At 44.1% G+C, this 17914-nt stretch overlaps 2 protein-coding genes across 2 annotated transcripts in view; one reads left to right on the top strand and one right to left on the bottom strand.

The window, feature by feature from the left end:
• LOC117060468 (fatty acid amide hydrolase-like) overlaps positions 1 to 8879 on the bottom strand; it is a 36146-nt gene extending 27267 nt beyond the window's left edge. The window contains exons 1-2 of the mRNA XM_033172700.1: positions 8667 to 8879; positions 3497 to 3553 (exon numbers count right to left, since the gene is read on the bottom strand). Coding sequence (XP_033028591.1) covers positions 3497 to 3553; positions 8667 to 8834 — 225 coding nt within the window. The 5' untranslated portion in view covers positions 8835 to 8879. The remainder of the gene's footprint in view (positions 1 to 3496; positions 3554 to 8666) is intronic.
• Positions 8880 to 11572: 2693 nt separating this feature from the next.
• The window catches only part of CHD1L (chromodomain helicase DNA binding protein 1 like), a 30486-nt gene continuing 24144 nt past the window's right edge, over positions 11573 to 17914 (top strand). The window contains exons 1-6 of the mRNA XM_033173247.1: positions 11573 to 11798; positions 13109 to 13221; positions 13322 to 13425; positions 14218 to 14332; positions 14928 to 14959; positions 17089 to 17170. Coding sequence (XP_033029138.1) covers positions 11702 to 11798; positions 13109 to 13221; positions 13322 to 13425; positions 14218 to 14332; positions 14928 to 14959; positions 17089 to 17170 — 543 coding nt within the window. The 5' untranslated portion in view covers positions 11573 to 11701. The remainder of the gene's footprint in view (positions 11799 to 13108; positions 13222 to 13321; positions 13426 to 14217; positions 14333 to 14927; positions 14960 to 17088; positions 17171 to 17914) is intronic.

The raw sequence follows: 17914 nt of genomic DNA, 5'->3' as shown, positions 1-17914 counted from the left end.
GGTTTTCCCTTTGCAAAAAAAGTTGCTAAACTTTTAGCTGATCCTCAAAAAAACAGGGCTTTTAGAGGAGGAAAACCAGGAAAAAAATTTGTCCTGGGTTTCCTCCTCTAAAAACGAGGTGCACCCTATGGTCCGGTGCACCCTATGGAGCAAAAAATACAGTACATCTCCCTTTGACTGCCAACTCCTGTTCTCCTTTCACTTTCTGAGTACAAGTGGGAGCCACAGCAAAATGCTGCAGTTTTCCCATCCCGCACGCCCCTTTGCCACTCAGCCTTCTGTGCTCCTGAGTCCTTATCAGGCTGGTTTTTGTAGGTTCCCCTCCCATTTAAGATTTAACCACTAGAGGTTTATGTCCATAATTTTAATGGTAGGTTTATTGTAGCTGTGAGAGACAGAACAACAACAGGAAAAACCCCAGAAACCCAGAAGACAAAAGTCAGAGATTGATTTGCATTATAATGAGTGAAATAACTTTTTGATCCCCTATCAACCAGCCAGATGTCAGGCTACCTGGTATCTTCACTGTGTGTAACAAGCTGAGATTAGAAGCACCTGCTGTAAGGGAGAGGTCTTACCTGTAATCCCAGCTCGTTACAGTACCTGTACAAAAGACACCTGTCGACAGAAGCAATCAATCCAGCAGATTCCAAAGTAGCCACCATGACCAAGACCAAAGAACTGTCCAAGGATGTCAGGGACAAGATTGTAGACCTGCACGAATGGCAGATGAAGTTAATGGACTTTATGGAACTCGCTGAGCTGACCGTGAGACTCCGAGACCAGAGGGAGGAGAAGGTGCAAGACGATTGGAAGAAATTCAAGGACTATTTAAAAAATCGTGGAAAACTAGATATTTGAAGCAGAATCAGTGTATATAAGTGGCTTTAGCTAGATGATGATAGGTAAAATAGTGCATTAGAAGTAATGTTTATGAATGGTTTCTAAATGAATAAAGTTATGTCTTTTTTATGTAGTGAGATATATATGATAAGTTAGTATTTTAAAATTTTATTTACAGGTGGGTAGCCGTGTTGGTCTGCCATAGTCAAAACAAAATCGAAAATTCTTTCTAGTAGCACCTTAGAGACCAACTGAGTTTGTTCCTGGTATGAGCTTTCGTGTGCATGCACACGAAAGCTCATACCAGGAACAAACTCAGTTGGTCTCTAAGGTGCTACTAGAAAGAATTTTCGATTTTGTTTTAAAATTTTATTAAGAATAGTGGTGAATGTTAAGGAAATAGTTACAAAGTTACTAAAGTATAATAGTATTGAACGCAGCAGAGAGAATGGGGGAAGTCCCTAGATAAGATTTGAAATTAGAATTAAACAATCATTATTTAGTGTTCCAGTGTTCGTGTGTAGGTATGTATAAGTTTTCTTTTATTTTTTCTGTTGTTGTTTTTTAATGTGTTTGTTATGTTTTTAAATTGTATTAGTGTGATGTATTGTGTGTTTGTTGTTTAATGTGAAAATTAATAAAATCTTATTTAAAAAAAAGATTGTAGACCTGCACAAGGCTGGACTGGGCTACAAGACTATTGCCAAGCAGCTTGATGAGAAGGTGACAACAGTTGGTGCAATAATTCACAAATGGAAGAAACACAAAATAACTGTTAACCTCCCTCGGTCTGGGGTTCCATGCAAGATCTCATTTCGTGGAGTTGCAATGATCAGGAGAACGGTGATGAAGCAGCCCAGAACTACACGGGATGGAACTTGCCAGTGATCTCAGGGCAGCTGGAACCATAGTCAACATGAAAAGAGTTGGTAACACACTACGCCGAGAAGGACTGAGATCTTGCAAAGCCCGCAAGGTCCCCTTGCTCAAGATAGCACATGTAGAGGCCCATTTGCAGTTTGCCAATGCACATCTGAATGACCCAGAGGAGATCTGGGTGAAAGTGTTGCGGTCAGATGAGACCAAAATCGAGCTCTTTGGCATCAACTCAACTCGCCATGTTTGGAGGAGGAGGAATGCTACCTTTAACCCCAAGAACACCATCCCTACCGTCAAACTTGGAGGGAGACATATTGTGCTTTGGGGGTGTTTTTCTGCTAAGGGGACAGGACACCTTCACCGCATCAAAGGGACGATGGACAGGACCATGTATTGTCAAATTTTGGGTGGGCACCTCCTTCCCTCAGCCGGGGCATTGAAAATGGGTCGAGGATGGGTATTCCAGCATGACAATGACCCAAACCACATGGCCAAGGCAACAAAGGAGTGGCTCAAGAAGAAGAACATTAAGGTCCTGGAGTGACCTAGCCAGTCTCCAGACCTTAATCCCATTGAAAATCTGAGGAGGGAGCTGAAGGTTTGAGTAGCTACACATCAGCCTCGAAATCTTACTGACTTGGAGAGGAACTGCAATGAGGAGTGGGACAAAATACATCCTGAGATGTGTGCAAACCTGGTGTCCACCTACCAGAAACGTCTGACCTCTGTAACTGCCAACAAGGGTTTTGCCACCAAGTACTAAGTCATCTTTTGCCAAGGGATCAAAAAATATTTCACTCATTATAATGCACATCAATCTCTGACTTTTGTCTTCTGGGTTTCTGGGGGTTTTCCTGTTGTTACTCCGTCTCTCACAGTTACAATAAACCTACCATTATAATTATGGACTGGTCATTTCTTCGTCAGAGGGCAAACGGGCAAATTTAGCAGGGGATCAAATACTTTCCCCCCTCACTGTACTATGTTGCTGTCCTGGCTACCCACGTGAAGGCATGGAAAACCCAAATGCTGGAAACAGGTGGAATGATTGCTTAACAACCGGAGCCCAAACCCAGGAAGCTCAAGTTCCTGCAGCCGTGCTCAAAATACAAAGCATGGTTGGGCCAATCTAGGCTGCTCAAGTTCCTTCATTATCATGTTAGAGATTTCAGAGTTGCCTACGTGCAGAAATGCAGCTGTCTATCTCCAAGCAATTAGTAGTTGGCACAAAGCCCAGATCTGCTCTCTCTTAGACCCTTAGCAACGACCTGTGATTGGTCAATGAGTTCCTAAAGAACTGAGCTCTGTGTGAGAGCTTTGTGGTTAGTGTGGTTAGTGTGTGGTGCAGGTGTTGGTGTGGAGAAAGTGGTCAGTGTAGAGAGAGAGAGAGAGAGACAGAGAGGAAAAGATTTTATGTTTTGTTTCTTTTATTTTGTAAAGTCTGTAAATAGTAACTTATGGATACTAGTTGCTTCAATAAATACTGTATATAGTTATCCAGTGAGTTGCTGAGTTGCTGCGTTGTGCTGTCCAGTTAATTACACAACAGCCAGAAGCTTCCAGAAAAGTCTGCGTCTAACTCTGCGGTGTCCAGGAATACGTTATACTCCTGACACTAAATCTTAAGATATCACTGCTCCATTTGCTCCTGGCAGGAGTGGAAGGTCTTGGGAGGGTCTGGCTTCACTGAGAACAAGGATAGGAATTGTAGATATGCACAAGATACTTTTTAAAAGGACAAAGGCTAATCAGATTGGAACGGATGTATACTCACAGTGTTGGCCAGGTGTACGCAAAGTCGCAGCGAGAAGCCAGACAACCTGGGACTCCACTGTGAGGGGAGAGAGGGGAGGGGGAGACAGAAGAGTTTAGGGTTAGGGTTGTACCGATATCCCCCCTAACACTCCTGGCATTAAATCCAACAGCATTCAAAAACCAGCAGAAAAACATTTCAGTCCTCTAAGACACACTGCTGCTGAGCTGGAGGAAATCACAGGGCACTGTACTGACCTTGTGTCAGTATGACCCACAGATAAATTCCCCTTTTGTACAGAGGTTTGGACTGCAAAACTTGGGAAAAGGGGGGAAGGAGATCCATATACATATTGATTTGGAATGTTACTGGGTTGTTTTTGTGGGAATGTTATGGTTAATAGGAGAGGATATGTTGATTAAATATTATCCTTCCTCCCTCGCACTAGTGAGTCAAGTAGAAGAGCACATTTCCCTTATACACCAGGGAGCTAGTTTGCAGATTCGTTTGAATCTCTTTAGTTAAGCAATCCAGTCTGGTATGCCCAGAATGGATTGTTCCTGGTAAGTCCCCTTTTGATCCCTCTCTAAAGAATAAAGACACAACAGTCTTTCTTTAAAAGTAACAAGAAGTTTTACTTACATTCAGTTCACAGTACGATCCCAGAAGGCAGGCTTTGGCTTGTAGTTACAGTTACAGAGAAAGCTGGGGAGTCATCCCATGTGGGGATTCATCCCATGTAGGTTATTATTGGTGGGTTATTTGAAAATGAGACTGCAGTTTTAATACTGAATTTTTAAATTTGTATTTTAATCTGTTATTTTAAATTGATTGTGTTATGTTTTTGCTGGAATTTTAATTAGTGTTAGCCGCCCTGAGCCCGGTTTTTGGCTGGGAAGGGCGGGGTATAAATAAAAACTTATTATTATTATTATTATTATTATTATTATTATTATTATTATTATTATTACTATGTGCTGCTGGCTGAGAGCCAGCAGTGTAGTCCAAGAGAATCAAAAAGAGTCAAAAGGAAAAAGAGAGCAAAAAGAGAAGGATGGCTGCGTGACTGGACCTTTTGTGGCGTCTCCCGAGGTCACGCCCACATACCTGGTCACATACAGGGAGAGGATGCTCCAGACCAGGTGTAACAGGAAATTATACTGGCTGGAGGAACATCACCCTGTCTGTGTCCACTCTAGGGAAACAAGGAATGTTGCATTTGACTGATCCAATGGATTACATCCCACAGTTTTTGTTTTTTAATGGCCCTAGACTCTGGTGTGGCTACAGTCCCAAAAGTATTACAGAACCAGGTTATATGGGAACGTTGCCACAACACCCACAACAAAATGATGCCACACTTCCTCAGCCCAGCCCCTAAGGCAGGAGTGCTCCTGTTCAGCCTGAAATAGGATCCTTTGGGTGCTCTTTGGGAAATGTGGCAGAGGGTAGGGGGGTTTTCATCTCACCATGTGCATCTGCTTTTATCTCTCCTCGGAATAATCTATGAAGAGCTCAAGCAGGCCAATCGCTGCATCCCCAGCCGACATGCTCAGCATTATGTAGGTCCCAGAAGCTCAAGGGTCCTTACCAGGACATTTAAACAACATTTTAATATACAAACTAATATATTTCCATGTACAGTGGTATCTCGGTTGTCAAACATAATCCATTCCGGAAGACCGTTTGACTTCCGAAACGTTCCAACAACTAAGGTGCAATGGGAAGTCGGCAAATTCCGTTCGAAAACCAAAACGTTCGACTTCCGAAGTGTTCGACAACTGAGATACCACTGTACTAAGAATCCCCCTCTCCCCAAAATGACTTTATTGGGGGGGGTGCCATTTTGCTTCCAAATCTATAGGCGTGAGTCCACCCATGTTCAAATACTTTTCTTTAGTACCAAATTTTTAATTCCATTACAAAATTAATATCAGAGATGACATTTAGCATAAGGTTAGTACAGTTAATACTTTCAGTCATAGGTTCCTGTTTTAGGCAAGAAGCCAAGAGAAAGAAATAATAATGTTATTTTACTACCCATTTATATCCCCCCCATCTTTGTTTACAAAAATCAGCATAATACAAAACCAGATTAAAAATACAAAACTTATCAGGCAAAGGTAGCGTCAAAACAGCAGACAAATTCAAAAACCAATTTAAATTGCTGCTCTGAAGGAAAGCAGTAGTGGTAGGGCAAGGAAGGCTAAAAATGACCTTTACACAGAGAATAAGCAGCTCTTGAGATGTCGTCATTCAAAGTGACACAGCAGCCAAACCAGACATCACATGCTCTTTGTGGCTGGAGACAGAATATATTTTAAAGGGAACAAAAAGTACTGTAGCTTGAAAGAAAAGCCACTTCCCACACTGTCACACGTGTTTATTTTGTCCCACTATCAAGTAAAAAGGTAAAGGGACCCCTGACGGTTAGGTCCAGTCGTGGACGACTCTGGGGTTGCGGCGCTCATCTCGCTCCATAGGGCGAGGGAGCCGGTGTACAACTTCCAGGTCATGTGGCCAGCATGACTAAGCCGCTTCTGGCGAACCAGAGCAGTGCATGGAAACGCTGTTTACCTTCCCGCCAGGGCGGTACCTATTTATCTACTTGCACTTTGACTTGCTTTTGAACTGCTAGGTTGGCAGGAGCAGGGACCAAGCAACGGAAGCTCACCCCGTCGCAGAGATTCGAACCGCCGACCTTCTGATCAGCAAGCCCAAGAGGCTCAGTGGTTTAACCCACAGCGCCACACGCGTCCCCGCTATCAAGTATAAAACCTCATAAACCTTCTTTCCAGAGGCAAAAAAAAAGGCAGCATGATGGTACAGAAACTGAACAAACAATTCTGAGGAATCCTCTCATATACAGCTGTGTTTTCAACCTGGGGGTCGCAACATGCAGGTGGGTCCCAAAGCCTGTGTAAGCGGGTCGTGGGCTTTATACGTAAACCCAAAATAATGACTGCTTTTAGTTCTTAATTGGTATGAAGTATACCTTTTACTACTGGTTTTCCCAGTAGTAATGTATGGAAGTGAGAGCTGGACCATAAAGAAGACTGATCGCCAAAAAATTGATGCTTTTGAATTATGGTGCTGGAGGAAACTCTTGAGTGTCCCATGGACTGCAAAAATATCAAACTTATCCCTCCTTAAAGAAATTAGCCCTGAGTGCTCACTGAAAGGGCAGATCCTGAAGTTGAGGCTCCAGTACTTTGGTCACCTCATGAGAAGAGAAGACTCCCTGGAAAAGACCCTGATGTTGGGAAAGATGGAGGGCACAAGGAGAAGGGGATGACAGAGGATGAGATGGTTGGACAGTGTTCTCGAAGCGACTGGCATGAGTTTGGCCAAACTGCGGGAGGCAGTGGAGGATAGGGGTGCCTGGCGTGCTCTGGTCCATGGGGTCACGAAGAGTCAGACACGACTGAACAACAACAAATACCTCTTAAGAACTTTTTGTTTCGTTGGCACATCAGAATTATGCGTTAAGCTATGTCTGACATTTAAACTCTTGGGAACTGTTCTCTGGCAAGAGATGGCAGTCCGTTTGCCACAAAATGCTCCGAGCAATCAAACCCCTCTGCTGCCAGGGTTAATTAACTGTTAAATCAAGTGTGACTTGAAGCTTGCTTAGTCAACATTTGTCCATTACCCTTCCTCTGAATAAACAGAGAAGTCTGAATTTGTTGTTGTTTTTTCAGTCCTGTCCAACTCTTCGTAACCCCATGGACCAGACAACGCCAGACACGCCTATCTTTCACAGCCTCCTTCATGGATCACTGCCTTGTCGTGGCGAAGGGGCTTGAATAACTCAGGGAAGCTATGAGCTATGCCATGCAGGGCCACCCAAGATGGACAGGTCATAGCAGAGAGTTAAGACTAAATGTGATCCACCTGGAGAAGTAACTGGCAAGCCACTCCAGTATCCCTGCCAAGAAAACTCCATGGACAAAATCTGAATTATGTTAACTCAAAAGTGGTGTTTGTCATGGCTCCAAAATGGCATGGCTCCATCAGCAAACTCAGGCTATTCGGAGAATCACAGAATTGTAGAGTTGGAAGGGACCCCAAGGGTCATCTAGTCCAACCCCCTGCAATGCAGGAACCTCGACTAAAGCATTCATGACAGGTGGTCATTCAACCTCAGCTTAAAAACCTCCAAGGAAGGAGAATCCACCAACTTCTGAGGGAGTCTGTTCCACTGTTGAACAGCTCTTACTGTCAGAAAGTTATTCCTGATGTGCTGTCGGAATCTCCTTGTAACTCAAAGCCATTGGTTCGAGTCCTACCCTCCGGAGCAGGAGAAAACTAGCTTGCTCCATCTTCCATGTGACAGCCCTTTTAGGTATTTGAAGGCTATCTCCTCTCAATCTCCTCTTCTCCAGACTAAACATACCCAGTTCCTTCAACCATTCCTCATAAGGCTTGGTTTCCAGACTCTTGATCATCTTGGTCACACTCCTTTGCACACCTTCTCCAGCGTGTCAATATCCTTCTTAAATTGTGGCACCCAGAACTGGACACAGTATTCCAAGTGTGGTCTGACCAGGGCAGAATAGAGTGGTACTACCTCCCTTGATCTGGACACTACACTTCTGTTGACGCAGCCGAGAATAGCGTTAGCTTTATTTGCTGCTGCATCACACTGTGGACTCATGTTAAGCTTGTGGTCCACTACCCACAAAATGTCCCATATAGGGACCAGGCACCCACAAAATGTGGGATCAAGTGCATGGCACCACGCCCTGTGGAAAGAGCAGGGAGTTCGTGCTGGGGTGTGGAAGAGAGAGCACGGAGTTTGGGCGGGGAGGGGGGGGGAAGACTCCTAGATCCTTTTCACATGCACTGCTGCTAGTGAGCCAGGTGTCCCCAATGGGTAGGCAGAATATGCTAAGGGGGCAGAAGCAAATATTTCCTTGAGGGCAGCTGCCTCTCTTGGCTACTCCATGCATCTTATATTGGAGCATCTGGTTCTTCCTGCCTAGGTGCACAACCTTGCATTTGTCCCGTGGTATTATCCCATTATTCCGTGGTAGCAGAGCCGTTTTTGGTAACAGGAAGCCCCAAATTCAGACTCGAAACATTCTCTTCGAGGTTCCTATCGCAGGGCACTAAATGACCCTGGCTGGCAGGGCGATCATCCAAGATCGAGCCCCGACGCCCCCGCCCCCCAACTCGCAGACCGACTCACCGCATCGGCCGGCGGCCTACCGCCTCCTCCCGCGGCTCGGCCGGGCTCCCTCCGCGGGAAGGCGGTGCGCGCAGCCCCGGTGACGCGCCGTACGAAGCCCAGGTAGAAGAGCAAGAGCCCGGCGACTGCCGTCGACCACAGCAGCAGCGCGCAGCTTTCGCCCTCCATCGCGGCGCAGGCAGGCGGCTCTTCTGCCCCGACAGCAATCCCGGCGACTGGCGAGCGCCTCCTCCCCCCTTCTCCTCCCCTCCCGCCTTCGCGGGCTAGAGGCGGAGTTGAGCCTTTGGGTAAAACAGGCCCGGGAAACGGCGCCCGAGGCCGGCAGCTTCCGCAGGCTTTTTGCGCCCTCGGAAGGTTGTTACTGTGGTTCTTTCTTTTACACCGGAGTAACTACCAGCTAAGGGGGAACTCCGCGCTGAGACTACGGAGGGACAATGCCAAAAAGGACGGACTAGCCCCTTTCTCACCCCAAGTGAAAGAAGCGCATTAGCCGAGTCTTTCCGCCAAGTTGGATAAAATATGGGAGGGGAGCGCCAAGTAAGCCCTACCCCGCATAAGCGATCACATGACACTATTTGAATGGCAATGAGGGCCCCTGCACCCTCAATTTTTTATTGGGCTTGGCCCCAAGGATTGGCTCCTATGCTTTCTGCAGACTCTTGGTTTTTTGGGTTCGCTTTTACGCACAGCGCCGGTGCGGCAGGAACAAATTATTATTATTATTATTATTATTATTATTATTATTATTATTATTATTATTATTATTATTATTATTTTACCCCGCTTTTAATTGATTTCTAAATCTTTCATTCAGGCCTGCAGACAGAAAGATAGAGAGCTAGAGCAATGGGGATAAGCCATATGTAAAGGATTGAGATTTAGGCAGAAATTCTAAGCACTTCAGAATGTACAAATACCGTGTTTAATGGCAGCAGCAAGATTTAAATTTTGGGAATGGGAATCCAAGCGCTTCGCGCACAGCCTCCCTTGCAGTTCAGTTACACCCCGCTTCGTAAGGAGAGCAATTCGCACGTGGAGGAGCTCCAATTACTTTTATCAACAGCCTGGGAAAACCTTTGATTAAAGTCCTATATCAGCCTCTCCCTCTACAATGAGATAAAAAAAAATTGCACTCCCCACCAAGGATTCCCTTATATCTTGCAGCTGCAATTATAAACGTGGTGAGCTTGTAATCAAAGCAAAGAGATATCACCTCTCGCAGATATGCTATGCAACCTACCGGAACCTCAAGTCAATAAACATTACATACGGTTTTTCATTACTGAACTCGATTTCGAGGTGCTGCTTAGTCGTTTTTAGCACTTTCCTTGTAAATAAATAAATCGCCCCACTAATTTCGGGTGATTAAAAAAAAATCACAGATTGTGAATAATCTCAAAATAGGACAACAACCTTCCTAGCTGTTCTTGAAAACAAAGAACAGCCTGGCTCTTTATGTAAAGTTGTGATTCTTTTTCGATTTTATTGTTTTACCTTTTTGTAAACCAAAGTTGTTGCTTTTACAATCTATAGGTATATAAATTTTATGGAATAAATGAATATGTATTGACTATAAAATGACGCTCACTGGGTTCATTTGCATAAAAAAAAATAAAAAAAATCATTTAATAATGTATATAAAACAGAGAAACAATTACAACTGTCAAAAACTAAAATATGAAAAACTTAATTATATCAAATAAGCACATAGAATGAGCACAGTTGCACATGGGTTTAAAAATAACAAAACCAAGGTAGAATAATAGAATTGTAGAGCTGAGAGGGACCCCCGGGGGTCATCTTGTCTAAACGCGCGCGCCCCTGCAGGGCAGGAATATACAGCCACCCCATAGAATGCAGGAATCTCAACAAGATCATACATGACAGATATCCCACCTCTGTTTCGTCGGAATCTCCTTTCTTGTAACTTGAATCCATTGGTACTGGTCGGACTCTCCAGAGCAGGAGAAAACAAGCTTTTCTCATCTTCCACGTGATAGCCCTTTAAATACAGTATTTGAAGGTGGCCTCTCAGTCTCCTCTTCTCCAAACTAAACATATTCAGCTTCCTCAACCTTTCCTCATAAGGCTTGGTTTCCAGACCCTCGATCATCTTGACCACCCTCCTTTGCACACCTTCCAGCTTGTCAACATCCTTCTTAAATTGTGGCACCCAGAACTGGACACAGTATTCCAGGTGTGGTCAGGCCAGGGCAGAATCGAGTGGTACTATTACTTCCCCTGATCTGGACACTGTACTTCTGTTCATGCAGCTGAGAACAGCATTCACTTTTTTCTTCTTCTTCTTTTTTGCTGCTGCATCATACTGTTAGGGTTGCCTTTTTTTTTTTAGGATGCCATACTTCCGGATTTTAGTTTTGGGAATATGGCAATCCTAAATATGTCCTCTTTTCCACGATGAGCGTTGTCATTAGAGATCCATAGCTAAAAGTAGAAGTTGGCAAATGTGTCCTCTTTTTTTTGCTCTTCAAAATATCGTGATCAGATTGTGGTCAAAGACCTTAACAATGAATCCGCATTTGATAACCTGGTGGTGGTAGCAGTAGTAATAATAATAATAATAATAATAATAACAATAATAACAACAGTAATAATAATTTATTTATACCCCGCCCATCTGGCTGGATTTCCCCACCCACTCTGGGCGGCTCCAGCCACGGTAACGAAATGGTTATCAAATGCTTATTCATTTTTAAGTTTTTAGCTAACAGCCTTAGGCTCTCGTGCAACGAAAGCAGTGCAAATGCACCTATCCTCGTCTGCGCACTTTCGCCTACCGCGTTGCAAGATGCAGTTCCTGGGTTATGTTGCGAGTGCTGCAGCAGCAGCCAATCGCAAAGCGGGTTTCCTTCCGACGAGCCAATAGGCGCGAGCCCCTCTGTTGCTTTCCTTCCGGGAGCCTCTTTGCAAACAAGCTGGGTCCCGGGGCTCGTGCAGGGAAGGAGAGGCAGAGACTTAGCGCGCTGCTTGAGGTTTTGTTGCAAGTGTGCAACCACCACCAGCAGCGATCCGTGATGTCTCGCTTCTTCCAAAGTGTCTCTGCTAAGCGCACAGAGAGCCAAGGTGGACCAGGCGTGGAAGAGCAGCACTTGAGGCAATGGGGGCTGGTAGGTGAGTGAGCAGTGTGCACCAAGTTTCCATCAAGTCAGAGGTTTTCAACCTTTTTGATTCCACGGCTCCCTAAACCAACTACATTCTTTCTGCGGCACCGCTGTGGGGCTCAGGAGCCCAGTTATGTCGTCACCACCACCCCAATTTCGGTATGCAGAAAATACTAAAATTAAATTTAAGGAACCGCAGAAGAGAGGGGGAAAGAAGTTTTGAAATGTCAAAATGATTGTAAAATTAATGAAATGTATAAAATTAGTGAAATGTATAAACTTGAAAAGTATAAATAAAAAAATTGAAATCTTAAAAAAAAAGTTATTTCACCTTTGTCTGCAGAGCTGACAGCCTCTCACCCTTTTTCAAACACCCTTCCTTGGGGAGTGTCCCTTAGCCTCCTCTCCTCTCCTTGGGTATCTTCTGGGCAGCCACTGTTGCTACCCCTGGTCTCTGAGCTGACCCCCCACCCCGCCCCTCCCCAAAGAAAAGTACCTCCCAGATTGAGGCCCCATTCACCAGCAAGGCTTTTAGCCAGGGCTGCTTCAATAAACAGATGCAAGCCTTTGGGAGGGAGAGACAGGAGAAGGCATCTGAGGAGGGAGGGAAGGAAGAAAAGACGGACTGGGGCCACTGTTGCCTCTGACCATCATTCAAGGCACCATGGCACACTGGTTGAAAACCACTGCCCTAAGTGAGCAAATTCCATGGCTCCTAGGGGTGCGGCAAGAGAACTGCTAGCACGTTTGCAAAACTAAGCAGGGCCCAATGTGCTTTCAAGAGGGGGGGGGGCATGTGTTGAGAAGCCTGCATCACAGGGAGTTGGGATGGATGACCTTGGGGTTCCCTTCAAACTCTACAATTCTATAATTCTGTGGGATGCTGCACTTAAGTGGTTCAAATGTTTCCCAGCTGTGGCCAGATTGCATGTGTCTGGAGGGGGAAGTATTGTTTTGTGTTTTTTATACTGCAGAGCACCTCACGATCTTTGGAGCCCACTCCCTTTAGCTCTCCCAATAAAATATTTGAGGGGGACACCTACCCACCCCCCAAGTTGATGGGCATTGCCATTTGAATAGTAGGTGTGTGCCATGTCTTGTGATCGATTGTGCGTAGCGGGGCTTGCTTGCCCCCCCCAAAAAAAAACATTTTATTCAAGCCCCTGCACAGTAGCATAAAGCACATTTAAGCTTGAGGCATAATAGATATGCCAAGATAATTTATTTCTTCAAGATGCACCATCGATCCTGCCTCCCAGTACCTTGGAGCTGATCTCTGGGTTAACCTTACCAGTGTTATGCCACGTTCTCTCGTTTTAGGCATTCATCTACGCCCCTATCAGATGGAAGGAGTAAACTGGCTGACACACTGCTATGAAACCTGGCGCGGCTGCATCCTGGGTGATGAAATGGGCCTTGGGAAGACTTGCCAGGTCTCTTGTTCTTTCCTTCGCGTTTAATCACTGTAGGAAGGGAGCGGTTATATCATTGCATTTCTGTGAATGACGCCATGTATTTCCCCATGTATTCCAGGCTATTTCTCTGCTTGTTGTCTTAAGTGGGAAGCTTAATAAAAGGCCGTTTTTGATCCTTTGCCCTCTGTCTGTGTTGAACAACTGGAAGCAGGAACTAGAAAGGTAAACTTTGTAAATGTCCATAATCTTCTCAGCAGTGGCATGCAGTCAGTGGACTAGGCTAGCCCCCTAAATGTTCCTGGTAAATTAGAATATTAAAGTACTAAAGCCTGGAGCCTCCTTCTCAAAGCCCGGGAAACTTTTGCCCGTCTTAGGGAGGGAGGTGCGGTTGCTGACCTGCATGATGTCGGCCCCCACATCACCCTTGCAAGCTGGCGCCTCTGGCCCTAACTGGTCCCCTATGGAAAAATTCACCGCACACCCCTGATTCTCAAAGCAATGAGGCCTACTGATGTTAAACTTCATTGAAAAATCCTGAAATCCCAAATGGTGAGTGCCTGCAGAAAGTCCATACAGCAACCATGTAGCAAATAAACCATTGTATTTCTCCTTTTCATTATCATCAAATTGAAATAGTTTAATTTTTTTTTTAACGGCAACTTGCCCATGACAGCTCTATGCACTGGGAAGCAGTAGAATAAAATGTTGTTTGTTTCTTTATCCTGCTCCTTCCTTTCCACCATCTCCTTCTTGATCCTGATATGTGCAGCTGCCCTCAAATGTGATCTCTGGGCTCCTTTACCGTTCACAGGATATATAGCAGATGCCATGTTCAGGCCTTCTGTTAATTAGGAAGAAGACCACATTGTGCATAGAGAAGACCCCATCTCAGATTGAAGGCTGTCGGGCCCTAGTATTGGGCTAGAAAAATCAGCTTCATATGTTAATAGATTCTGATTAGAGCAGTGTATTCTATGTCTTTCCTCAATATTATTATTACTATTACTATTACAGATTTTCTCCAAGCCTTTCCCTCGTGACGTATTCAGGAAACAAGGAAGAAAGAACTGAGCTACAGCAGGACTTCAAATCAAATCATGATTTCCACATTCTGCTGACTACTTACGAGGTACTTGGCATCGTCTAGGGGTGCAGAATATACAAAGCACCTGTTTTTCTGTTAATATTTTGGAGGTATGAATCAGGCCACCACCCCTACGCCGTATCTCTCCCACCTCTAAATTCTCTATGGTATTGCATTTGTCTTTGTTTGGGGTAGCGCCTCACAATAGATTAAATATTGATCTGCCCAAGCACTGAACTTTGTCCCCAGTGGATACTACACTCTTGTCTTCGATCAAAATCACAATGTGGGGAGAACTGGGAAGCCAGCCAAGTGCCTCTACATAGCTCCATCCTTATTTCGGACATTGTGATATATCAGTATATCACGGTGTTTTGCTGTTGATGTATCACGAAGTTGAGAATCAGATATCTCCCAGCCCTAGACAGCATCATATAGATGCTGCAGTTGGGGAAGTGAGCATGAGATGCAGCAATTGAACAACACACTCCTGTCTGGAAGCTCTAGCAAGGGGTGAGGGAGAGCAGGATCCACTCTTTGATTCATTCACTTCTTCTCCAGCTACAATATCTTTCTGAGCCTCCATTATTACCGTTCTGCAGCAGCAAGTGACCAACACCTTTCTTATGCTTGATTGCAGGTGTGCCTTAGAGACGCAGCATTTCTGAAACGGTGAGAACATTTATACAAAGGGCAAAATAACTTCCCCATTACATATGGGGTTCAGATTGGTCATATTTCTCCTTGCGCTAGCTTTTAGCAGCTGGGGTTAAAAGGCGCAGTCTTACTTAGAGGTTTTTCTCTGAGAGCCAGTGTGGTGTAGTGGTTAAGAGCAGTGGACTCGTAGTCTGGTGAACCGGGTTCGCGTCTCCGCTCCACCACATGCAGCTGCTGAGTGACCTTGGGCTAGTCACACTTCTCTGAAGTCTCTCCGCCCCACTCACCTCACAGAGTGTTTGTTGTGGGGGAGGAAGAGAAAGGAGAATGTTAGCCGCTTTGAGACTCCTTCGGGTAGTGATAAAGCGGGATATCAAATCCAAACTCTTCCTCTTCTTCTTCTTCTTCTTCTTCTTCTTCTTCTTCTTCTTCTTCTTCTTCTTCTTCTTCTTCTTCTCTGATGCTTTGTCTCTGTCTCAGACTCTGGTTTCTCCCCACAGAAAATTACCCATCTCATTCTTAGCAGGGCGGGCAGAGAAGTCCCCTTTCAGAACATTCCTTTATCAGGAAAAATATTGTCTACCATTTAATTCCCATGGAAGCACATCACTTGAATAGCCTGACTCTTTCAGTATAGGAAAGGTGTGACTTGGCCTACTGGCTATTAGGAAACATTCATAGTTATTCTTACTTAATTAACGCTCCCCTGTCCAAGCCCACAATTTCACAACAAATTAATCTTGTGTCAAACTCATAGGCCCAGATTGTGGGATTAGTGGGCAAGTTAAATAACTGCCTAAGTCTGTGTGAAACTTTTCTATGTGAAAACCAGTAGCAGTTCTTACTGGAAGCAGAGTTTGGGAACATATTGACAACAGCAGCAGAAACAGAAAAGACAGAAATAGCAATTCTTTTGCTCCCCCACCAAATTTGCCTTGTGGTGCAAACAGTCTACTCTGTCAGGATTTAATTAATCTAAACCTTACATATAGGTTGATGCTGAAATGGAGGTGATGCCTAAAAGCTTTTTTTCCTCATAGAGAGAAAATGTATTTATTGGGGGGACGTGTCATTTTTTAAATTAAGCCTCCATGTGACTGTGTCTTTATCTAATGAGTTGTTTTCCTAATAAATTAAGCAGAATTTTGCTGTAATGTTTCAAATAGCAGGACTTTTTAAAACCCCAGAAGACTAATACCAGTAGCTAATATTTTGAGTGCAAAGAGAAACAGATGTTTTTGAAGCAGTAAGATGAGTTTGATGGTTGTTTGTTTGTTTGTTTTTTAGAATTTTGGCTGCTGTAGCACATCTGCAAATAAAATCACACTTTTAGGTTTCAAAGTATTTTAATGTTTAAAAATTCAACCTTATTTTTTTCTTGACTAAATGTGAACATTATAAATATCACCTTCTCTAAAACATTTGTTTTCATGGACTGCAAGCAAGTAACCAGCTTCTCAAACCAGAATAAGATGGTTTCTTGAATTTCAAGAAAAGAGAAGACCAAAGTACATTGTGAATAAAAATAATAATCAAGTACATATGCCCTTGTAAATGGCAGGTGTCTGCTAATGGCTGTTTTTCACAAGGAAGCACACTAGCACTCTTGTGAGGATGATCTCAATGTTTGCCTTCAGCCAGAGGAAATTAATTTTGAGTCCCTACTGCCTTTTCTGGTTTAACCTGCTCTGTGCAGGCCAGGCTTCCTCAACCTCCGCCCTCCAGATGTTTTTGACCCACAACTCGCATGATCCCTAGCTAGCAGGACCAGTGGTCAGGGATGATGGGAATTGTAGTCTCAAAACATCTGGAGGGCTAAGGTTGAGGAAGCCTGGTGTAGGCTTTTAAAACTCTGTTCAAAGTGCTCTTGAAAGAGTTCATATCTTACTCAGCCTAAGTGCTGACACCTTTCTGTACCTGCAAGCATTGGTATATGGATTAAAAACAAATCAGTTGATGCAATAATGGAGTTCTCTTTTGTATATGCATGTGTATGTGTGCGTGCGGTAATCTGGGAGCAAGAAGGAAGGAACTGTAATATGTAATATAACCCAGTAGCTCTGTGTGAGGAAACAGGGCAAGTGTCTTGTGTCTGGTTGCCCCTGGTGGTTGTGGTCCCTCTAAGTTTTCTTCCCCGTGTTCAGTTTCAGCTGGGCTTGCCTTGTTGTGGACGAAGCTCACAGACTGAAGAATCAGGATTCACTACTTCACAAAGTACTCTCTGAGGTAAAGAGAACTCCAGTCCTGGCGTTTGTAAAGAAGGAAAGCACATATGTCTTGTCACAGCCTTCTGACTTGAGCTCAGATAGATGAAGGATCTTCTACAGTGAGTTTTTGCTTTCTTCGGTGGATTGGCTTTTCCTTGGGCTCATGCAGACTCCCTGTTGCGCTGCGCTTTCCAGGCACAGATTTTGGGATTTGAGTTATAATCTGAGCATTTTCCTCTTCTTTTGCCGCTTTCTCCGGGCAAGCCCACATTTTACCGCTGAATCAGAGCAAACAACAATTGGGTTTTCCTTGGATTGCCATTACTTGAGCGGTAAAATGTGGGTTTTTTGGGGAGAGCACTAGGTCAAAACAACACCAACACCCCACTTAGACATGGAGCTTTAAATCCCAGACCTGAGCCTAGAAAGCATGGCACAACAGGAAGCCTGGATAAACTCCTTGTCTTTTAAGATTCAAACCAAATAATGATACATTCAAAAAGCAGAGAAAAGGATTAGAAAATGTGCAAATGTGCTTGAAAACGTTGACAGCATTAAGATAAATTCAACAGTGTAAATGAGTTTTGATGGATGTAATAATGGAATTCTGAACGGTTTAGTTTATGTAGTTTATTTTATGTAAAATAAGCAGGGATTTGTGTTATGCAGAATGAACCATGGAAAGAGAAGAAGGGAAGTCATTGGTATTTTAGGGTTGTTTAAATGAATACTCTGAATTGTAAAACAGAAAATTTAATAAAAA

Source organism: Lacerta agilis, chromosome 16, assembly GCF_009819535.1.
Source record: "Lacerta agilis isolate rLacAgi1 chromosome 16, rLacAgi1.pri, whole genome shotgun sequence".
NCBI lineage: Eukaryota > Metazoa > Chordata > Lepidosauria > Squamata > Lacertidae > Lacerta > Lacerta agilis.
Note: the sequence above shows the minus strand (reverse complement) of the source record. Positions and strands in the feature narration are given on the sequence as shown.